A 25,057-nucleotide genomic window follows, 5' to 3' on the forward strand; every position below is an offset into this window, starting at 1 on the left:
TGTTCAGCAGCGCCTCCAGCACGTCGTGGCGAGTTGCAGTGAGCCCTCGCCAGTGCCTGTGTTATCGAATACCGCTGCCGACTTTGATGTGCCACTGCGATCTTCGGACGATACCACATATTGCACCATTTTACATTGTCGAATGCCTTTTGTAAGTTCGAAAATCCTATGAACTTTTCTTGATTTTTCTTATCTAGCTTCCATTATGAAGTGCAGCGTCGCAACTGTCTATGTAGTGCCTACATCTTTTCCAGAAAGTCATCGAACAGATTCTGAATTCTGTTTTACATTCTACTGTATATTATTCTTGTCAACAACTTGGGTGCATGACGTGTTAAAGTGACTGTGCGACAGTTCTGGCACTTATCTGTAAATTACTACCTTCGGAGCTCTGTGGATGACGGTTTCCCGAATGTCTGATTGTGTACCTCCAGGCTCTTAGATTCGGCAAACTTTAAATAGTCATTTGTTTGCCATTCCGTCAATGGTTTTAGAATTCCCAGTGGAATGTTATCTATGCCTTATGCCTTCTGAAGCACTTAGAAAGCTCTGACACTAATAAGCGATCGCCTTTGTCTTCCATATCGATTAACGTTTCGTTTTCTGTCAAGTTATCAGAGAGTTGATCCCTCTCGTGGAAGCCTTCAGTGCTCACCTTACACGTATTAACTCTCTCCTTTGTGTTGAGCAGTTCGTTTCCTCTTCCACTCTGTAACGCTGACGCCAATGCTTTTAACGTCACAGAAGATTTTTCTACATGTTGAATTAGTCGTCCCGATGATTATTACTTACCAGGTTTCTTCAAATTTTTCCTACAGCCTGGCTTCCTTGGTCCTCCAGTTTGTGATTCCAAAGGAAATTATACTGCTATTCTCGGGCATTTGTGTGCTGTCTTCTCTAGTCGATCAAATGAAGTATCCCTTCTGCTGTGCAGGATTTTTTCTAAATTATCTTCCTTGTACACGTATTTCTCAGTTCGACTTCTGTGATTTTATTGGTGAAACCTTTGCATCATACAGTATCACGAAGCTTTTCACACGAAACAATTCAGTGGCTGGGTGACTAAATTGCCATCTTTATCTTATTTGCAGCCATTTACAAATGACCTACCACCTAGTGACTGCGGCAGATCGTGTTTTCACACTACTGATTTCGTGTTATTTTAACAAAGTTTCAACTATGTTACAGCCTTAAATATGTGTAAGCTTGGAAACGGAAATCCTTAAAAACTACTTAACACTCATGTATTAAGATAAAAGAAAAACTGGAAAGAGTATAGGTTTACAGAATATCGCCACCGTTGGTGCCCAGATTGAAGTACCTCAAAGACCTTCAACCTCCCGCTCCTGGGCAGCCACCAACCTATCTACTACTACTCGCCAACCAGGGGCGATAACGTCAGAAATACTCCGAGCCTCTCGCCCTCAGATACATCTCGGTTAGGTGGCCCCACACAGCAGCGTGCCAATTTCTGTATTTCTCTTACAGTGTTAAATATTCAGGGGCGTACAGGAACGATCATTCGAAACGATAAAAATTTAGAAATCATACGTTAAGAGCTATGAGCACTTTCTCAATTGAAGAAATGTGTTTCAGGATAGCGAAGATGAACAAGTACTCATAGCTCTTTAAGTATGTAATTTTGAATGCATGTTTAATTGACTGTTTTTCTTCTAATGACAGTTCCTGTCATATAAATCAATAATGACGATTCCTCCTGCAGCACCGTGTGTACATGAACTGTCCGATGAATACTTGTATTCGTAGCACCCAAGTCAATATACATCATAACACAAAGAAATCAACGTAAGTCGAAGAAATCATCCAAATGGGATGAAAATCGGTCGATGTGATGTGCACACACAGCCAACAGATGATCACTATTTCAGAAAAATTGGATGATTTATTAATGAGAAAGAGCTTAGAGAATTAGGCAACTTTTGGCCCTTACGCAAGCAGTAATTCAGCTTGGCATCGACTGATAGAGTTGTTGGATGTTCTGCTGAAGGATATTGTCCCAAAGTCTGTCCAAGTAAGGCGTTAGATCATCAAAATGCCTCGCTTGGTAGCCGCGCGGTCTTGGCGCCTTGCCCCGGTTCGAGTGCTCCGTCGGGCATGGGTGTGTGTCTGTGTGTGTGTTGTCCTTAACATAAGTTAGTTCAAGATAGATTACGTAGTGTACAGGCCTAGGCAGCGTTGACCTCAACAGTTTGGTACCACACAAACTTACCACAAATTTCCATATTTTTCACCAAAATCATGAGCTGGTTCGAGGGCGCTGCCCATAATGCTCAAAATTTTCTAAACTGAGGCTAGATCCGGTGACCTTGTTGGCCAAGATAGGCATAGGCAAGCATTAACACAGGCAGCAGAATTCCTCCCCATGTGTGGGCAGACATTATCTTTCTTAAATGTGGGCCCCAGATGGCTTGCCATGAAGGGCAATTAAACGGGTCGTAGAATATCGTCTGTTGGACACTGTGCTGTAAGGCTGCCTCAGATGACAACTAAAGGGGTCCTGCTATGAAATGAAATGGCAGCCACCCCAGAACATTACTCCTGGTTGTGGGGCCAACGGCGACCGACTGCCAGGTTGATGTCGCACTGCTGTCTGGCGCGTCTCCTGACACGTATCGCTGGTCATCGCGGCTCAGTCTAAAGTGGAACTCATCACTGAAGATAATTCGACTCCAAGCAATGAGATTCCAGCCCAAAGACTTAGCTAGATGCGACCCACACAGAGATGACATACCAATCCGACTGTCGTCCACCATATGGTCTGACAACCACGAGTGGTGGTCTGGGGTGCAAGCCCTTTCCTATCACAGCAGGACCCCTTTGGCTGTCATCTGCAGCACATTTACAGCACTGCGGTTCGCCGACCATCTGAGATGACCCGTGTGATTGCCGTTCATGGGAAGCCATCTTGGGTTCCATTCCAGCAAGATAGCATCCGCTTGCAAACTGGGAGAGTTTCTACTTTCTTCGTACCTGCCAAACCATGCCTTAGCCAGAAAGGTCGCCAGATCTCTCCCCAGTTGAGAATGTTTGGGGCCTTATGAGCAGGGCCCTCCAACCAGGTCGGTAATTTGGCGATCTAACGTGCCAGTTGGACAGAATTTGGTGCGATAGCCCTCAGGTGGACAGTAATCACTGCTGAGCAGAGTAACAGCTTACATGAGGACCAGAGATGGACCCACATGTTACTGACTTGCTCGATTTGTGAAGCTCTTTCACTTGAATAAATCATTAAGTATTTCTGAAACTATAATAACGATCCGTCCATTTGGATAATTCCTTCTTGGTTCTTCATTTCTTTGTCTTGCGAGTGTACACTTAATCACAGTTCTACATGTAGAGCAGGATCTATTCGCCTGTTCCTCTGTCATCTGACCGGTTACCACTACTTCTGTCGTCTGCTTCGGTAGTATTGTCTGTGAAGTTCATCGTCGCTTGTACTAATTACCACATGTATTCTCCTCGCTACTAGTGTTCCTCAAGCGCAGCAAAAATTTCAAATGGCTCTACGCACTACGGGACTTAACATCTGAGGTCATCAGTCTCCTAGACCTAACCAACCTAAGGACATCACACACATCCATGCCCTAGGCAGGACTCGGACCTGCAACCGTAGCAGCGGACTGAAGCGCCTAGAATCGCTCGCCCACAGCGGCCAGCAAAATGCCCAAGCGCAGCGGTGTAGATAATCCATCTGCACAGTGGCTTGTTTGGTCCACAAGACATCGACAGGAAGTGAGTGTATCATGTTGTCGTGAGAGTGTGTTAGTCGTCTTCCCAGCGACCACTGTTCATACTACAGATTTACATGTTGTGGGGCCCTTTCTCTTCCTCTACACTCACAGTTAGTCAAGTGCCACAAATGCTTGAGATCTGGCCCATGGACGTTTAAGAAATGAATGACTTCACAGCTGGGTTTGGCATGTTCAGTCCTCGACTGCTACCTGATGTTGGGGAAGAATGCGTAAGTGGACAGACAGAGGGGGTACTCACTGCAAGGGGCCCAGCGGCAGCTTGGAGGGCGAGATGGCGGCGATGGGCGCGCCGTCGGGCTCGCCGTCGGCGGCCAGCAGCTCCAGCGGCAGCGTGGACCGGCGCCGCCCCGCCACCGACGGCGCCGCCCCCAGCAGCCCGCAGCAGGCGGCCGCCCCCGCGCCGGACTCGCTGCTGCCCAGGCTCACCCCGTCTGCCGACAGGCGCGATACACACTGTTTCTAAACTGTACAACTAGGGGCAGCAACTGTGTGAACTTTGAAGGAAAATGTCCTGTTAATGATTCTGAGCGAAAACAACAGTGTGTTTTAGAGCGGCAACAAGTAAAATAGGTAGCGGACGAGGGCTGAAAAGTTATATAAAGTGCAGGCTGCCTATAGCATGAAAACTATTTCTGCAAAACATGAATTTGTAGACACGTAACGTAAATACAAGCCTTAGAAAATCTTATCTGAAGTTGTGAATTGTCATCAATAAGCAGTGCCGAGAAGAAAGGAATAGAAGCTACTGTAATGCACTGCTTAAGATTAGTTGGATAAGTCGAAAACAAATGGGAAGGTACTTCATCAAACTCCAGAAAAATGAAATTTGTGGTACAAGTTAACTAAGAGAAGACATTGGTTGATGGGATAGATCCTGATATTTCAAGGAACTGAGGAAACTGTCAGTTCGCTAATTCAGAAGGAAGAGCATGTCTGTAGGTGTAGGGCGGGTGTGGGGTAGAGCTCGAGAGGGAGGCGAAATTTTATAATCTGTAAGGAGGTGTACACTAACTGATGAAAACTATATGGACACACGTATCAGTGGACATTAAAATTGGGTTACGACAACTTGACCTATGCTGAGGATAGATTCCATCAAGTGTCAGAGTCTCTGTGGAAGAATTGCAGCTATTAATTCCTAAACATCAGAAATGGGAGAAAGTAGTGATATTAGAAACGGGTCTGGAGCGAAGCCGACGCTCTAACTCATCACAGAGATTTTACATTTGGTTCAAATCGCGACTCTGAGCATAAAAGTTGCAAGACTACACTGGTCTTGCATAATGAAAGGCTAGAGGCTGCTATGAGTTAACACCCTGACACTAGTCACCTTAAATATTAATCCTTCCACTCGTATATGTGGCCCATGCGTCTGCTAAATTGGTTTTGCCCTTTGTCAGTGGTTGTTGTTCATAGGATCCTTTAGAGGTTATCACTTATATCAGACTCTACATAATTCTGAATGCAGAAATCATCTAATTAAATGGTGGTCCTGTCATTACTGTAGTCAATTATTGATGAGTGATTAATATATCAACGTCGGATTGATGTTTTATAAAAAACAACTTTGTTCAAATGATTCAAATGGCTCTGAGCACTATGGGACTTAACATCTGAAGTCATCAGTCCCCTAGAACTTAGAACTACTTAAACCTAACTAACCTAAGGATATCACACACATCCATGCCCGAGGCAGGATTCGAACCTGCGACTGTAGCGGTCGCGCGGTTCCAGACTGAAGCGCCTAGAACCGCTCGGCCACACTGGCCGGCAAAGAATTTTGTCAAAAGTTTATTGATCTTGATACAGGACAAACAATTCAAGTTATGTGAGATGACAATATAAATCATGAACTAATGTCAAAAATAATTAATATTCCACTGGGTGAGGATTAGTTGGCAAAGACTTAAGTTTGTCTGATTAATCTATTTACTCTGGCTCCAAACATGGATAATGTAATCTGAAATTACCTGACCCTGAATAGATGCTGATGGATTTATTCTACACTGAGGTTATACTATGTTGGTGCAGATGAGAACTAGTGGCGAGACAGTGATTCTGTTTGCTCTAAGAAGCTGCGGCAGCAAAACTGTCCCCCTTTCTTTATGTGTAGCGCTGTCTCATGCGACAGCCATGGTCCAATCGTCGGCAGAGTAACGATGTACACTGCCTATAGTTCTTCATTACCGCATGCACGAAATATGCAAAGTCACTGCTGGTGTCTGTTACGTGGATCGCAATTTCTCACTAAAGTACCCCTGAAATCTCGGCAGCTTCCAGTGTGTAACACTGCTGTTCGCTGGTCAAACCATTGACCAGTTTGACTTACCTATATGGCAGTATCCACAAGGAGACCAAACGTCAAGGCGGCAGATCTGACAGGAATAAGAATGTCCTCGGCACAGTGAGTTGTCTGAGATGACTCAGATCTAAACTGTTGGTACAGCTAAGCCTCACCACCGGCTCTCCAGTCAAGACCAATGACGGTATGAAGCCACTCTTAGGATAAGTGTCCAAAGGGGTACCCACTCATAACAAGAGTGAAGACCAGAATCCTCCTCAGACTAGAGCCTGAATCAGAAGACCAATGTTCTCCACTCCTCCCTATCCATCAGACCTCGATAAACTCCTCCGAAGCACTCACGCAAACGCTCTCACAAGGGTTTTGTGCCAATCTCAAGACTCCATGAGCTCCATATCTATCATCAAACTCGTCTGCTCTTCCCTATCGGCCAAGCCTAACCTAGGTTAATAATATTCTTCTTTTCTGGAGAAACAACCAATTCCTGATTTCAAAATTCCCATACAGAGAGGAGAAGACGTTGAATTCTGAGTTATTCTTCCCCTAGCCAGTTTAGGCAGTGTCTTTCGAGTTTCCATTTAGGCCTAAAGTATACAATACGTTTATCACAGAGATCATCAAATGTACACGATGAACGTTACAGCGTGTCTGACTGGGGTCTTGGATACACTAAGAGAAGTGCTTTTGTGTCTCAACACAAACCATTTCAGAGCCACCATAAACGATGGGTTCCACTATAATCTTCTTCCAAAGGCCTCTGGCTTCCCCAAAAATTTAGCAGACACAGGGGCGACACCACAATTTGGTAGCTCCCTCATTAGTGCCCACCCCATGGGGGACATAGAATCTCACTAATCTTTATGGACACCTTCGCTATTCTCAAAGGGTGTTTACAAAATGTCGAAACGCCTTGGCCGAGAGATATACATTTTTCTTGCGTCCCTGCCTCTGTCATGGCTAGACGCGCCTAACAGGTAGATCCAGGTATGCAGTTTTTTCATCTCTTTGGCTGAAAGCACTCCAACGTGAAAAGTTCTTGGGACCAACGTTCTGTCCTCAGTAAGTGCTTCGAGATGTTCCTTTCCCCAATAGCTGCATGTGGCTCACAAGCCCAAAACGTCCATTGCAGGATTTACTGTTAAACGTCCGAACTCCTTGCTTGTTCTCAACCACAAAATACACTCCTGGAAATTGAAATAAGAACACCGTGAATTCATTGTCCCAGGAAGGGGAAACTTTATTGACACATTCCTGGGGTCAGATACATCACATGATCACACTGACAGAACCACAGGCACATAGACACAGGCAACAGAGCATGCACAATGTCGGTATTAGTACAGTGTATATCCACCTTTCGCAGCAATGCAGGCTGCTATTCTCCCATGGAGACGATCGTAGAGATGCTGGATGTAGTCCTGTGGAACGGCTTGCCATGCCATTTCCACCTGGCGCCTCAGTTGGACCAGCGTTCGTGCTGGACGTGCAGACCGCGTGAGACGACGCTTCATCCAGTCCCAAAGATGCTCAATGGGGGACAGATCCGGAGATCTTGCTGGCCAGGGTAGTTGATTTACACCTTCTAGAGCACGTTGGGTGGCACGGGATACATGCGGACGTGCATTGTCCTGTTGGAACAGCAAGTTCCCTTGCCGGTCTAGGAATGGTAGAACGATGGGTTCGATGTCGGTTTGGATGTACCGTGCACTATTCAGTGTCCCCTCGACGATCACCAGTGGTGTACGGCCAGTGTAGGAGATCGCTCCCCACACCATGATGCCGGGTGTTGGCCCTGTGTGCCTCGGTCGTATGCAGTCCTGATTGTGGCGCTCACCTGCACGGCGCCAAACACGCATACGACCATTATTGGCACCAAGGCAGAAGCGACTCTCATCGCTGAAGACGACACGTCTCCATTCGTCCCTCCATTCACGCCTGTCGCGACACCACTGGAGGCGGGCTGCACGATGTTGGGGCGTGAGCGGAAGACGGCCTAACGGTGTGCGGGACCGTAGCCCAGCTTCATGGAGACGGTTGCGAATGGTCCTCGCCGATACCCCAGGAGCAACAGTGTCCCTAATTTGCTGGGAAGTGGCGGTGCGGTCCCCTACGGCACTGCGTAGGATCCTACGGTCTTGGCGTGCATCCGTGCGTCGCTGCGGTCCGGTCCCAGGTCGACGGGCACGTGCACCTTCCGCCGACCACTGGCGACAACATCGATGTACTGTGGAGACCTCACGCCCCACGTGTTGAGCAATTCGGCGGTACGTCCACCCGGCCTCCCGCATGCCCACTATACGCCCTCGCTCAAAGTCCGTCAACTGCACATACGGTTCACGTCCACGCTGTCGCGGCATGCTACCAGTGTTAAAGACTGCGATGGAGCTCCGTATGCCACGGCAAACTGGCTGACACTGACGGCGGCGGTGCACAAATGCTGCGCAGCTAGCGCCATTCGACGGCCAACACCGCGGTTCCTGGTGTGTCCGCTGTGCCGTGCGTGTGATCATTGCTTGTACAGCCCTCTCGCAGTGTCCGGAGCAAGTATGGTGGGTCTGACACACCGGTGTCAATGTGTTCTTTTTTCCATTTCCAGGAGTGTACTATTCAAAGAGGAGCCGCCACAAATATCTCACATGTATGAAAACATACATGCGTGCTATTGTTGAAAACTTGCTGTCGTCTCACAAAATTGATGTCTTGAGTGTAAAATCAACATTAAAGAGTAGCTTTAAATATGAAAAATAGTGAGAGAGTGACTCGTCCTCTCTTACAGTCCATTTTGGTAATTTCCTGTGCACAAATAATTGCCTGACACATAATGCTTTACGTCAGCATGCATTTTCATGATTACACAAACAGTCATCATCTCCAAACATTTCCTCTACAGCACGCAATGCACTAGGCAGTAAAAAATGTCAGTTCCTTCCATGAGTACCAGTGTCTTAAGGACAGTAAGGATAGCACACCCAAAATGTCACATTCTCCGAAATTCATGGTTTGCAGTACACATGATAGCAGTAAAGTTCTTCTGGCACTTGCCTAACCCAAACCCTTGCATCATATTGCCACACGTTACACCGTCATTCATCAACTCAAATCACTCATTCCCAGTCATCAATTGCCGCGTGCCGTTACTCTTTAGACTATCTTAAGTGTCGTTTAGTACTGACTACAGAAGTACGCAGGTTATGGAGAGTTGCTCGACCTTTTTACCCCATTATTTTTAACTTTCTACAAACAATCATTGTAGTACCAAGATTGCTAGTGGTACCTTCGAACTCCCGAGTGATTTCTTCTGCTGATTTACTGCGATTTTTTACAACCGACGTATGCAGTTTCCTCGTTTTTCCGCTTCACAATCACATCACCACTCGACTTCAACAGCTTTAGAACGATGAAATGTTCCTGATAGGGTATTTACTTTGGTGACATCCAGTGTACAATTCACATTCGAAATAAGTGAGCTCTCCTCATCGGCTATTTCTGCTGTTACTGCGTCTCTACTGAAAAGACTATGCTCTCCACCAGCTTTTACACTGGCGGTCTGCCTCCTGTGACATCCAGTGGTCAATTCAACACTACATAAGCATGTCTGGATATATTTGATCAGACGGTGACGTTGTGGTAGTTGTGCAGGAATGAAGAAAATCGGTCTGGACAGCGTATCGTAGACAGTTGCCTCGAACCGGTCTTCGGACTGAAGAGCACAGTGACAAGAACCAAGCCTCTATTTCTCAGGGTCTTAACACTTTAGTTCAGAAACTATTATGAGTGCGAAACTAACAACTACTCTTTCCATGTCATGTCACTAACAACAATATGTGACCAGCTATGAGAAAAGAGTGAGTTGTTAGGGGATTGTAAGTTGTCACAAGCGTAAGGTATGTGCTGGCAGCTACGTGGTGTACGTGTTGACAGGCGGGCGGCACGTACCGGTGGAGGGCCTCGTCGTGATGCTGCTGACGCGCCGTGGTTCCACCCCCGGCCCCGCCACAGACCCCACCGCCACCTGCTCTTTCTCCATCTCGTCCTCACAGTCGTCGCCGTCTCCTTTCTCGTCAGTGCGACATTTTCTCTTCCTGAAAATATCACCAGAATTTCAGTTTTACAGTTAATTTAACATACTTACCAAGGGCTTAAGAATACAGCCAACATCACACTAGACTTGCTATTTTATAGCAAAACCCTGACATCTACTCTGACAATTCACAATGCATTTGCCACTCTGTAAGGCCATGGGAAATGAGACTGAGAGTGAAACTTTATTTAAAAATATTTATTTAAATTAATATAAAATTTTAATATACTACATTTTCGAATTGGACATAAAAGTGTGAAGTAACGTCTCCTAGTTTCATGCAGGTTTCTAATCCCAATATATAATGGTGAAGAGGTGAAATAGTCATGCATCAACAACGTACTGCATGCACCCAGTAACTTTCAATTTAAATCATACAAGTGCTTTTATACCTATTAAAAAATCTCAACCAAAAATTCTCAGGACTACCATTATTCTGCTTAGCTCAATTTAAAAACGTGCTCTATTAAAAACGTATTACTTTTACATAATTGCAAGAAACATTATGTTAAATTTCATGTTTATTGTAGTGTCTTTTAACCTGATAATGAATTAAATAGAACAGCGTTATACCTACACACTAATCATACATCAACCTGTTTAATTGCTATTTTCCTAAAACCTAAAGTAAGAGGCAAGCAAAATTAATTTGATATGATTCTCAGTGACATTTTTATCTGAGAACTATCTTTATGCCAATGGCTTTGCTCTTGTACATGTGTCTCACATAGAGCTCCCCCCCCCCTCTCTCTCCGTCTGTCTCTCCCTCCCCCCTCTCAGTGCACATCTCCTCCTCCCCCCCTCACCCTGCACATTTCCTACTCCTCTTCTCTCTCTGTCCATACCCTCCTCCATCATCCCTCTCTTTCAGTCTACTCATCCACCTGTGTTTTCCCTTCTCATCTTCCCTTCTCCTACTGTCCACGTCCTCCTGCCACCCTCCCCCACTCTGCTCAGCTGTGCCCATCCACAGATATACGCCTGAAATGGATTTCAACACTAACCACACAATACAGTGGCCTTGCAGGGCAGCCTAGATATCAGGCACTAGCAACCTTATTCACTCTCAAGCCTTGAAAACACACCAGAAGAAAAAACTTGTCAATGTTGCATCATCATTCAGTTCCGACCTATGTTTAAAATTTCGGGTGTCTAACTTAAGGGAAGTTAGTTTAAAATCAAATGCAAAATTTGTTCTGAGCAGAAGGGTGCAACAACGATGTGAGCTACTAGAAAGATGGTAAAATGTCATTATTCGTACAGAAAACAGATCCACTGCAATGAGTCAGAGCTGTAGCATTTTTGGCTTTGAGAGCCAAAGTCTTCGTTTCCTAATTTCACATCTCAACTGATTGAAGATACAATAGATGATGCTCGATGTTGTAAAGTGAAGCAAGGTACTGATAACAAATGGTACTACAAGTATACCTATCGTCAGATATTGTGCCAACTATATGCTGTTCTGATGTAATTGGTTGCTTTTATAAAAGATGAATCATTTACCCTCTCGTTAGCTTGCCTAAACTCATATTTTGATTCATTAATTATTGCTACAGTTTCATTCAGGTTTGGTGTAGAATAATAGTGGAAAATCTCTTAACAATATACGACCCCAACATAGTCAAAACTTGAATTCAGTATCAATTTTTGAGGAATATCTAAGCAACTAGAAAGAGCCAAATTATTTGGTGTGTCATCGGCAGCGCGCTGCACGACTGCCTTGCAAAGCGGTTCGTGCTAGACAATTCAGTATTTAGTAGAAGGGCCAAACAGTCAGTCGGTAGAGCAAGGGCCGAACAATAAGGCTGAACGGATATCAGTGTGCTTTCCAGTGCGAAACTCTGCATGTAATGCAGACATTAATTGAGCTTAGTATGTGTAATCTGAATTATGAAACGTTTACCGTATTGTCTACCATATTTAACAGTGTGTAGGGATTAATGTATGTAAATAATAAGGATGACGAGTAACACAAAGTATGGCTCTTTTAAGCGTACGTTTTCTGTCACACAATTTCTCTGAGTACTTTCCTGTTCTGTGTGATAGAATGTGCATAATCTTAATATCAAATGGCATTCAAACAAACCTCAGGACTTACCAGTTCAATAAAAGTCAGCCATAGCCAATTTGTTAGTAGTTCCAGTACGGCCCAATAGCAAGAGCTGTGGACCCGTGATGCACGTTTACCCTTCTGATGATACGGGAACATCACTTTCAGACGCTAGGCTGGTGGATGATTTTAGAAATTCTGAGTTATGCTTTGATGCAGCAAGACGCAACTAGGCCCCTTAGAACTGCCGATGCATCAGTGTAGATGGAGAGAAGGAGTGTCATTTGTGGTAACACAGAGAAATGAATAGCAAACATACTTGCTCTGATGACTGGCTTACATCACATTCAAACAGACGTGTTTAGCGAGGATCGACGTGAAGAAAACGAAGGAGACACTGCACTAAGAAGGGATTAAAAACGATTTGTCGGCTATCCCCCAATTTACTCAAACCGTACATCTAGAAACGAATGCAGAAGATGAAAGGGAGTTCGATGGGATGAAATAAAACTCCAAGGTTTGCAAATGGCACTGTAAACCTGTCAGAGGCAGGAAAGGACTTGGAAGAACTGTTCAACGGAATCGAGAAACGGATGCAGAAGATGAAAAGAAGTTCGACGGGATGAAATAAAACTCCAAGGTTTGCCAATGGCAGTGTAAACCTGTCAGAGACTGGAAAGGACTTGGAAGAACTGTTCAACCGAACGATGAGCGCCTTGAAAAGCGGTTATAAGCACCATAATTCAGCTGAAAGTGATTCTGTTTCCAGTAAACGAATGAATTAAGAATTAATGGTACTACAAGTTAGATAAAGACATCTAAGACTATTACAGGGACATTTGCAGAATGTGTTGCTGTCTATGTAACACAGTATCCCTACTGCTTCCATCTGACGAATAACTTTATTTGGTTTACATGTCCTGACCCAGAATATAACACCATAAGACGACACAGAGTGAAAGTACTCACACAAACCAAATCTTCTTGTCTTTTAGATGAAAGCAGGGTGAACTGTGGCTGTTGATTAGTTATTTTCCGTGTTGTCTCCATTTAAACCTATTATCCAGTAGGACAGGAAAGAATTCTGCAGATAGTGTTTCATTTGGTGTAAGACCACTAACGTCCACTTCTGATACCAGCACGTGTTTTCAAACCATGTAAGTTTGCAGACTTTCGTTGCCGTGATGATAAAGGTGTCATGTTCCCATTCCTCCTTCCTCGCAGCTCAACGTTTCAGTCACTATGCTGGGACCATGTTCAAGACTCCACTGTGTCCCTGGATGGCTGAACGCTATACAAAGAGAGAGTTGCATTCGCTTACAAAAGGCTATTTTCCTGCTGTTTCTCCGCAATGTAGAGTTTCTAGGTAAAAAAAAAAAAAAAATAAAAAAAAAAACACTATTGGTGGGCCATTGTCATTGGTGAATATTGGAAGCCGATACTTACAGGGAGTACAGGGAGGTGGAATCAAAAACATTACTCTTCTTGTGCCATCCCTGCTGTTTCCTGATACCTGTTTGTGTTCCTTGCTCGCCATGGCTTGGTGTTTACTTCCATGACAGCCAGTAGCAACGACGACGGAAGTCTGTAGCCGTCATCTCTATTGAAATATTTTACCCATTCTTGTTCATTTAGACTGCTGCACGGACTTTTACAAGTATTACTTTTGTGGCTAGCACACATATATTCACAAAATCCATAATCGGCCAGATTCTTCTTAGGCGCTCTGCTATCGACGATTTTATCTTTTGTCTCGGACGTACGTGGCATTCATGTTGTTTACTGAGTCCTTGTATTGCTCTTAATGTTTCGTCGATAAGGATTCTGCCTATATGCTAGGTTACTCTAATCACAAACGCTAACCTTACGCGCTGTGCAGGAAGTATCTCGTCCGTATACTTTGCTTGATTATTACAGTTTAAACTGAAGGTACTATTTTTTTTTAAATTCTTTATTAGTAATAACCATTATAATTATACAAGTTAACCCACTTCCTTAATTCATTAGTGGGTCCTAACAGTTATACATTTATATTAAATTTCGCAGCTAGTTTCAGTTTTAATAAGTGAGCTACAGTTATTACCAAACAATGAGCATCTAATATCTACATCTACTGTTTATAACTAATTCCTATAACTAATTTAATTTATATATATTCTGCAGCGTCACATGTGTGCCAGTGAAAGATATAAACCTACTTTAATATGCCTTGCTCTTTGAGCTAACCCCCAAGAGCATGCCCCTGGCATTGGACAGGCCTCGATGTTAAATTCGCTGCAGTTCCTATCTTAATTTCCTATAACTAAGTCCTACAAACTAACTTATCTTACGTCATATCTGGTGTGTGTCACAATCGGTGGTTGATCCCTACTCCCCCTAATCCTGCACGTGGCGGATTCCAACTTAGATGAAGTCTGCCAGTCCACGCACAGGCGGCATGGGAATAGGGCTCTTGGGCGCAATCAGTGGTTATTGTCATTATTATTTAGTGTATCTCTCTTAAATATTCAGTTAGAACTTTTCGTGATACCTCGTTTGCCAAGGTGTTTAAGGTCTGAGAAGTTTCCTCTCGTCTGAGTAGTTGATATGTGACATTGTTGGGTATTCTGTCTCGTAGTGTGTTTGCGATATCATTGAAGAGGGGACATTCGTAAACAACATGCTCGGGTGTACCCTCCGGATCGCCACAGTCGCACGCTGGTGTTGCCCTCTTCCCAAATCGACATAAATAAGTCGGGTAGGGTCCATGGCCAGTGAGAAAGTGGATCAGACCTCGTGTAGGCTCAAAGTACTTCAATCCCAGGCATTCCCTCACATCAGGTAGAAACTGGAAGCTTCTTCGTGCAGCCTCTTCTACCTCCCAAGTCTCCTGCCAGAGCTCCTCCCCTCTTTTCCTTATTTCTCTTTTATCCCCCACCCTAATACCCGCGATATCTACAATCTTCTCATAATTTCCCTTTTTGGCCCAATACCAAGCCGCCTGTTCTCTTATCTTTATGTCCAGAGGGCAGAGCCCCATTATGGCTAATAGGGCCCCCCTGGAGATGTTCTATAGGCACCCACAGCTCTTAATACCATGCTTCTCTGGACCCTTCTCACTGCCATGGTGGGCACAACCCTCGTGAGCCTGTGTGCCTAGACTCCCGAGCCATAGCCCACAACTGAGGTTAGGATATTATTATGATAGAGTCTAATTAGGTGTGGAGGAAGATGGAATCTTTTATGGCCTATTGAAATGAGGTTATTTAATATCTGAAGGGCTCTCTGGGTAATGGTATCAATGTGTTTTCCGAAACTCCACCTCTCATTATTGATAACTCCTAGGTAGCGTGTCTCACGTCGTCGGAGAACTGGTGAACCGTCTATTCTGACAGTCGGATTTCTAATAAGATGTCCTTTTAGCAACAGGTAAGTGGATTTGCTGGGCAATATCGTCATTTTAGTCGTGTGGCACCACTGTTGGAGTTTGTCTAATACTGTCTCTATTTTCGGTTCAATGTTTTCGCGGCTACGGCCGCCAACCAACTGGAGGAGGTCATCCGCATAGGCTATCACCTTTAGCACTTCATCACATTGTTGTAGTCTATCTAATAAAGGCTCCATATGGATGTCCCAGAAGAGGGGTCCTAAGACGGAACCTTGGGGACATCCTTTGGTAATTATCTTTCCAACTCTTTCGCTAGATGATGATAGCCAGACCTCCCGATCCTTGCAATAGCTCCTCAGGCAACCGTATAGCGGCCCTGGACACTCTTTCTCCCGCAAGCAGGAGAAGAGCGAAGGCCACCACAGGTTGTCGAAGGCGCCACTGATGTCAACCATGATGCCAACCACGTATTTGTGCGTGGTCGAGCCACAGACCTCGGCCGCCAGAGCGATTGCATCAGATTCCGACCGCCCCGGCCTGAACCCGAATTGCCTGTCACTCATCCCGCACAACACTCAGTGTGCTGTCAATCTGTCAGCCAGCAATTTCTCCAGTAATTTGCCAAGTACATCCAGCAAGCAAATCGGCCTGTAAGATTTCACTTCTGCGGGGTCCTTGTCTGGTCCTTTCTTTATAATAACTACATTTGCCGTTTTCCATCTCTTTGGGAATTTTCTCTGTCTAAGGCATTCATTATATAGATGTGTTAGTGGCGCAGTCAGCTGAGGCGCCAGAAACTGCACCACCTCCGCCACAATGCCGTCTGTCCCAGGTGTTTTTCCTCTTTGCAGTGATCTAATATGGGTTGCTACCTCCTCCTCTGAGAAGGGGTAGACAGCCGTCTCATTAATGTATACTTCTTGGTCTTCATCTCTGAGTTGCTTCTGCCCCTCTGTCTCCCCAGCCGCATTGTCGTCAGGCAACAGGGACCGGAGGAGGACCCCCGCAGTCTCCTTCCAGGACTCCGTCATCCTGTGCCCGTACCTGATTGTTGATAGCTCCAGAGGAGAGCGGATTTTTTCTCTCACCAACTTATATGGAAGCCCCCATGGGTCCATTAATATCTGGTTGAGCACAAGGTTTTCCCAGCTTCTCATCCTGACTTCACGCAGTTCCTTTTGGAACTTCCGCTTTTCCTCCCTGTACAGCAGCTGCCACCTCTGTCGTTCCTGCCAGACGACACTGCGCTGGTAGTGCCTCCACAGCCTTCTGACAGATTGACGCAGTTCTCCTAGTTCAGCAGACCATGGTGACGGAGAGGCCGCCATGGCCCTCCACCTAGTAGGTACAGCTGCCCTCACCGCTCTTGTCACTGCATTCACCACTTCCTCCGCTCTCTGGTCTGCGTCCATGTCCAGATGCATGTCACCTTCCGGTGATGGAGGAATGTCACACTCCCTCGCTAGGCGTTCCCAATCGACTCTTCTGTAATTTAGTTGTACTTCCCACCCCATGGCTCAGCGGCACTCTCTTTCTCCTAAGGTGAAAGTTATCAAATTGTGGTCGCTTGTGGTGGCATTCTCTGTGACTCTCCAGTTTTGAATATTGTTAGCTGTGTTTGGAGTTACAAGGGTGACGTCAATATTTGTGCCCTGCCCTCCTCCTGTAGCGTAGGTAGGAGGATTGCCAGGCCTGTTGGCCACCACAAGTTGTGATGCCATAATAAGTTCCTCGACTTTTTCACCATTAGCATCTCTTGTGCCACTGTACCACAAGGGGGATTTAGCATTAATGTCGGCTGTTATTACAACTTTTCTTCCCCACAACGCCGTGGTAACTCTCGCTAGGTGGTCTATGTAATGTTCTAGGTTGTCCCCATACTGAAAATACATGTTTATGAGAGTTATGATTCCCATAGGGGATTGAAGCTCCACGACGTTACAGTGGCTAGTTGTGAACTGTGAGAGTGTGGTGACTCTCAAGAGTTTATTTGTGATTATAATCGCCGCCTTCGGGTCATCGCCTCTGCTGACTATTAGCCAGCTCGCAGCAGCAAAAGCTATCTTCCCAGCCAGGGAGTATGGCTCCTGTAGACAGAGTACATCTAGTCTCCTCTCCTCCCTTCGGAGCTCCTGCATTACGAGTCTGCTGTTATGAGTGTTAAGCTGTCCAATAGTTATTTTTGTCATTAGGAGAAGTACGTATGTATTCGGTCATGTGGCCAGGTCTTACTCCAGTCGAAAGCAATTCGTCCATGTGCTATTACTGATTGTTGGTAAATGTCGTCAAGATCAAATTTCTCACCTCGTCTTTCGAACACTTTCTTTAGCAGGTCTCACAAGGCTCCAAAGTCAGTGGGGAGATTCACTGTTTTTAGCTGGATTCTGTCAACAGCCTCCATAACCGAGAAGGTTATTCCTGCCGTCTTCATGTCCTACACGGACCACATGTCGTAAGGCAGTGGTCAGGCTAGCCGGCTCCTCCAGTCTAAATAGTTGCATGGTGTACTCCAAGTTGGGGTACACCCTAACCGGATCGACCGGTGGCAGTCTGACTACTGGTGTGCTTTGTATAGTGGGGCTCATACTTGAGCTTGTCACTATGTTTTCTTGAATAGGTTGTTTGTTTGTATGATTGTCTTTAGAAGTTGCCACAGCCACAGGATGCCCTTGCCGTTGTTGGTGTAGTTTCGGCTTTGTTCCCCGGCTTCCAGAGGAGAGAGTTTCAGCCATGAGGGGGAGATTGGTTTGTATGCCTATGTCCATTGTTGGAAATTCAGTTTTTATGGCTTTGACTTTTGTTTCAATTTTAGTGGCGCCCGAAAGCGACCTCAAAAAATCCTTGAATCTATTTGCCCTCATGGCATCCCTCTTCCTTTTGCTCGGGGACTTTCGCTTTGGCATCCTGTTCGGTATGCCGGGCTCAACCATAATCAGTTCTGGAGATTAATCTCTGCTCCAACATTCTGTATGTCGGGAAATTCCTGCCTGTTGCTCCGCAAGACTTTTTCCCTCGATTCTTGCATGGTATGCAAACTGCCGCCGCCTTGCAGTCTTTGCGGCTGTGACCGTTTTCCCCACACTTAGTGCACGCCGGCTCCCTGGTGCACAGCCTTAAGATGTGATCCAAGTCACCACAGTTGTGGCAACGAGGTACCACGACATAATCTCTTGTATTGATGGCATGAAAACCAACATATAATCTGACCATTGTTGTTATGTTCATCCATATTGCGCCTGATACTTCGGCGACGTGATGAACAACATCACGACCCCGTGGCCCAGTCTTAAATTTTAACTTACAGAAGCTCTTAAATTCTTCTTCACTTATTTCATTAAAGTATTGTTGTCTAATTGTTTCTAGGAGTTCTTCGTTTGTCATGATCGTGGGAACGTCATATAGTATGACGAGAGGATTTTGTGGTGTCACCGCCAGACACCACACTTGCTAGGTGGTAGCTTAAATCGGCCGCGGTGCATTTAGTACATGTCGGACCCGCGTGTCGCCACTGTGTGATCGCAGACCGAGCGCCACCACAAGGCAGGTCTCGAGATACGATATAGCACTCGCCCCAGTTGTACGACGACTTTGCTAGCGACTACACTGACGAAGCCTTTCTCTCATTTGCCGAGAGACAGTTAGAATAGCCTTCAGCTCAGTCCATGGCTACGACCTAGCTAGGCGCCATTACCCTTACATAGTTGGATAGTTATCGTATGAAATGTCTCATCAAGACTGCTGTATTCACATCAAAGATTAAAAGATAAGTATTCGAGGAGCTGCATACTTTTCTTATGAGAATTCACTACTTATCCTGTTCCAGAATTCACGCCCGTCTGCGTTAGATTTCGGCCTCCTCTATCTACAAGGTGTTGGCACATTTACCAACACATCATTGGCGACGAGGATGGGATCACTTTGCCATCATCACAGACCACAAACCTTTGACGTCGCTTTTTCATCCGAAAGAGCCTGTTCCTCCACGTACAGCGCAGAAATTCATTCGCTGGTCTATTTTCCTCTCGCAGTACCGCTACGATATCTTGTATCGGTCCACTGCTAAGCACGAAAACGCCGATGCGTTGTCCCGTTTGCCTGTTGCTGAGGATAAAGCATTCGATTCTTCCGAACGTGCTTGCATGTTCATTGATTCGGAAACCGATGAAGTGGTCGAATCGTTTCCGATTGATTTTCGTCGTGTAGCTACAGCCACAGCTGCTGACCCTGTCCTTGCTACCGTTTTGCGTTTTGTTGCTATGCAATGGCCTTTGTCAAAGTCTCGGATCGAGGATCCGTTGGTTCGCCGATTCTTTGCTCACAAGGAGAGACTTTTTGTTCGACATGGTGTTTTGTTGTTGTGTTCTGATAATGATCAGTCCAGAGTCGTGGTCCCACGTTCGTTACAGTCCTCTGTCTTACGGCTTCTTCACCAAGGACATTGGGGTATAGTGCGAACGAAACAGCTTGCTCGTCCGCACTGTACTTGGTTCGGAATCGATGCTGCGATTACTAATATGTGTTCTTCTTGCATGGCGTGTGCCGAACAACAATCCGCACCGCCGCGGAAAGTCTTTGCATGGACAAACGCCACTTCCCCTTGGCAACGCTTGCACATCGATTTTGCTGGTCCATTCTGGAATGCTCGATGGTTGGTTCTGGTAGATGCCTTCAGTAATTTTCCTTTTGTTGTCCGGGTGTCTTCCACGACGTCCTCTGCCACCATCCAAGCGTTGTCCGCTACCTTTTGCATTGAAGGTCTTCCGCAGACTATTGTTTCCGACAATGGCCCACAATTCATGTCCGCAGAATTTCAGTGATTCTGCCAGGCCAATGGTATTCAACATCTGACATCCGCACCGTTTTCACCTCAGTCAAACGGTGCCGCTGAACGATTGGTCCGGACTTTCAAGTCACAGATGTTGAAGTTGAAAGAGTCGCATTCTCGGGAGGACGCATTGTTGCTCTTTTTGTCGTCGTATTGCTCTCAGCCCCGAGATGGTCGCTCGCCGGCTGAGTTGCTCCATGGTCGTCCTCATCGAACCTTGATGTCTTTGCTGCATCCGCCGCATCAGGTTCCTGTGCAGCGGCAGACTCCAGCTTTTGCTCCAGGCGACGTTGTATTCTATCGCAACTATCGAGGTTCACGGCGTTGGCTCGCAGGGCGCATTCATCGCTGCCTCGGCCGCGCGATGTATTTGGTTTTGGGGGCCTCTGGTTAGGTGCGTCGGCATCTCAATCAGCTGCGCCTCTGTCGTCGCACGGGTTCTGCCGCACCCCGTCTGCTTTCAGCGACGGTGCCGTCCGGTCAGCGCCCTGGGGACCCATCTACTGGCTCGCCTCATCCCCAGGTGTTACCGACGATGCTTTCCATTTTGCCCCATGGCGACGCGCCGCCGCAGCCGCCGCCGCCGCCGCCGCCTGTTCTCCCGCCGGCGCCGCCCGCATTCGACGCTTCGCTGCAGCCGTCAAGCGCCAGCCTGGGTCACGCGCCGCCGATCGCTTCCCGTGACCAGCTGTCCTCCACCATGGACCTCTTGCCCGCTCCGGACCACGTGACGTCATCGCGCGTCGGATACCCCGACGCAATGGAGGTCGACCCTTCGGCCCCTCCTGTCTCTTTACGGGCGCCTACACCGCATGTTGACGTGCACCCTGGACTAGGTTTTCAGGCGTTTCCTAGCTCCCCTCGGACCGAATGGCCGGGTGCGGGTGGCACAGCCTCGCCTGTTGTTAGGCTCACCACCTCATCGCATACGTCAACATGGGGTCCTCCCCACGGCGGGCGGAAGCCTTATAACACGACCGTTCGCCGATTTGCGGGGGAGGAATGTGGTGTCACCGCCAGACACCACACTTGCTAGGTGGTAGCTTAAATCGGCCGCGGTGCATTTAGTACATGTCGGACCCGCGTGTCGCCACTGTGTGATCGCAGACCGAGCGCCACCACAAGGCAGGTCTCGAGATACGATATAGCACTCGCCCCCGTTGTACGACGACTTTGCTAGCGACTACACTGACGAAGCCTTTCTCTCATTTGCCGAGAGACAGTTAGAATAGCCTTCAGCTCAGTCCATGGCTACGACCTAGCTAGGCGCCATTAGCCTTACATAGTTGGATAGTTATCGTATGAAATGTCTCATCAAGACTGCTGTATTCACATCAAAGAATAAAAGATAAGTATTCGAGGAGCTGCATACTTTTCTTATGAGAATTCACTACATATCCTGTTCCAGAATTCACGCCCGTCTGCGTCAGATTTCGGCCTCCTCTATCTACAAGGTGTTGGCACATTTACCAACACATCAGATTTCTTTTCCTCGGTGGTTCTTATTTAACCACCGAGTTCAGTTTCTGGTTATTCAACAGTTCTTCCACCCTGCCTTCAAGTTTAGCGTGGGCAATAGCCCATGCTGCCAGCTCATTTTTGATGATGGCAAGTCCAGCTTGGCTTATCTTGCCATTCTTTATTTGTTGCTCCATGAAGGTACTATTTGCGGGAAGGTCATCATATTAGTTGGCCATCAATGTTTCCGTAGAGAAGTCGAGCTATGATCGCAACCACTACTGCGGAATGCTCGCGAAGGCAGTCTTTCCGGAGCAGCCTGCCTTTGGGCGGTATTGTAGCGCTAAAAAGCGTCTAATGACAAGTTTTTATTGGTCATTTTCTTATATACTCCATGCCCTATTGTCACGTTTCTTGTAGATCGGCATGTGTACGACCGCAAGGCCGACGTCACTCTCCAAATCCAAGGTGAACCTCATTTTCGAATTAATGCTTTTCGGGGAATTGCAGAATTTATGTAGCTCTTACATGTTGCGTGGCATTATAACAAACATGTCGTCCACATAGCGTCGGCAGCAAGATGGTTTCAGTTCAACATACCAAAACGCCTTACGTACGAAATATTCTATTAAAATTGTCGGTTGCTACAGGGGCCCAAAGCCACCCCATAGAAACCCCATCACACTGTACATGAAATTACCCCTTATCTATCCTTAAAATAACTAGACTGCAAACAACCAGAAAAAAATTAGTGCACCTGAAAAGACATCAATTTTGATCTGATGAGGGCGTATGCGACCTAGGGGATAGTAGACGATTTCATCATCAGCCGCCAACAGATACTGTAGTGGCATAGCTACCACAACGCCATCTGTGTCTAGGGAATGCTCAAAGCCAGAAGGCTCCATGTGGTGCAAACGTGTGAAGCAAGCAGGCAACCATGCCATGGAGATTCACTCAAGCTTCCTACAGCCAAACGAGAGAGTCTGAAAGGGGTCAGACTTTGGCCCTCCAAGTGGCGGAATCGTCATTTCGGAAAATTGCCGCACAACTTGGACGTGCAGCGTCAGTTGTGCAACGAAGCTGGTAACAGTGGTCGCTTGGACATTCTGACACCCGTAGACGAGGTAGTGGACGTTAACGCTGCACGGACGCTCGCCAGGATCTTCGTATCTTAAGGGCAGCAGTGGTAGACTCTACAGCTGCCACAACACAGGTAAGAGGGTTTTTGAGCCCTGACGTGTCTACACGAACTATTGCGAACCGCTTATTAGCTGTGGGACACACAGCTCTAGCCCGTCTTCCACTCGTGCTATGACATCGACGTGCACAGCTCGAGTAGTGTCGTCAGAGAATCACTTGGAAGACGGAATGGCGAGCCGTGGTCTTCAGCGATGCCTGTACGCAAGTGTTGGTCGTTTGTGGGTACGACGTAGAGCTGGTGAGCGCTATTTTTAGAGCGCATTCGTCCAAGACACACTGACCTTACGGTATGGAGTGCGATAAGGTTAACCTTCCCTTCGTCTATGGTGGTTCTGGATGGGGCGCTAAACAGCACTCGGTATGTGCAGAAAGTTGTTGAACCCGTTCTTGTCGCGTTCTTGCAACTGGAAGATGTTTTGTTCGAACAAGATAGTGCTCGCCCATACACTGCCCTTTGAAACTCGACGTGCTCTGCATGAAGTGCAGCAACTTCCCTGGACAGCACGATCTACGAATTTGTCTCCATTCGAGAATGTGAGGGATACGGTGGGACAAGATGTGACTCGTGCGACTCGTCAGCCGATAAGTCTCACAGAGCTACGTGAACAGGTCGAGCAGGCTAGCATGACGTATTCCGGGAGCGTATTCGCCATATGTGCGATCGACTGGATACCAGAGTCAGCGCCCGCATTGTTGACTAATATGGTTGTTTCATAAACGCTTGTGCTACTGGTCTTCAAATGTAGTCATTTCATGTTACCCATATTCACTGTTGCAACAATAAATCTTGAGTGAACTGGAAACCTCTAAAAGGTTTTTTTCCGGCGGTGTAATTCTACTAGGTCACATACATCTCCATGGTATCTTTTACTGGGATGTTAGTAAATAAAGATCAGACAATGAAGCTCACCAGTACATCAATTGTGGATACTTACACTGGGCGTAATAAATCTAAGAAATTTATTTTAATTCCTTATTCTTAAATAAGTAAGAAGTAACATACTTAGCCAATGTGTGACGCTTTCAGAGTGGGGTGAAAAGAAACTGGCCAGACAATGTAAGGATACGCACAGAGAAATATTTCTGGCGCTAGGAGATAGCTATTGATTCTGTGATATTTTGATCCATGACCAAATGTGAAGAACTTTAATCTTTACTAGAAGGATACGTAAGCCATTTTATTCTAAGCATAAGCATTAATTATTTTTAAAAATGATTGACAGTAGCTGTCTGGACCATTCAGGTTGGGTCAAAGCAACACACACACACACACACACACACACACACACACACACACACACAAGATTCAGTGCCTGACATTTCACGTTCGCAGCATAGTAAAACCATGTACTTAATGTAGTAGAGCTCACCAGGAGAAATCTTCTTCATATTCTCAAAGTGAAGACGAATCGATCCCTAAATGGCAAATCTGATTGACAAAGGTGCATTTTCAGTCCAGCACTACATGCATTTGAGAACTCATTTTCAGGGCATAATTGCTATTTAACGCATGATTCAAGCTATTTCACTCACAGTACCTGATGAAATTTGCAGCACTTTTTATGAGCCGATTTTACACTTTCACCATGGCAAATATATCGAAATTAGTTCAATCTCGATTGTCCAAATGAGAAGATAGTGGTTTCCAGACACTGTATTGCTTCATTGGTATTTGACATCTTATGGCCTGTCATTAAAAAGTTGAGAATAAGAAAATATTTGTCCAGATGTGTACTTCTGAGCGCTCCAGTTTTCTTCGAAGTTATGTCCCGTGACCGTTTTATCTTACATTTGAGAATATTGCATTTTAGTGACAACTCTGCCATTCGTGGAGATGACAGTTTGTTTTAAATTAGGAAAATAGCTCATACAGCTCGTATGGCGCTCTGCAGTGCGTTTAATCCATAAAAAAATCTCTGTGTCGATGAAAGCCTGTTATTTCACAAAAGTCACTTATCTTTTAAACAATTTATTCCTTGGAAAAGAAGCAGGTTTGGA

The 25,057-nt window shown here is 46.0% G+C and overlaps 1 protein-coding gene and 1 long non-coding RNA gene across 2 annotated transcripts in view; both read right to left on the reverse strand.

Moving 5' to 3' along the window:
- Positions 1 to 4,081, reverse strand: part of LOC126455435 (uncharacterized) — a 34,745-nt gene extending 30,664 nt beyond the window's left edge. The window contains exon 1 of the long non-coding RNA XR_007585320.1: positions 4,012 to 4,081. This is a non-coding gene — a long non-coding RNA (uncharacterized LOC126455435). The remainder of the gene's footprint in view (positions 1 to 4,011) is intronic.
- A 5,892-nt stretch (positions 4,082 to 9,973) lies between these two features.
- Positions 9,974 to 25,057, reverse strand: part of LOC126455428 (PDF receptor-like) — a 378,273-nt gene continuing 363,189 nt past the window's right edge. Inside the window, exon 13 of the mRNA XM_050091178.1 lies at positions 9,974 to 10,157. Coding sequence (XP_049947135.1) covers positions 9,974 to 10,157 — 184 coding nt within the window. The remainder of the gene's footprint in view (positions 10,158 to 25,057) is intronic.

This window comes from Schistocerca serialis, chromosome 2 (assembly GCF_023864345.2).
Source record: "Schistocerca serialis cubense isolate TAMUIC-IGC-003099 chromosome 2, iqSchSeri2.2, whole genome shotgun sequence".
NCBI lineage: Eukaryota > Metazoa > Arthropoda > Insecta > Orthoptera > Acrididae > Schistocerca > Schistocerca serialis.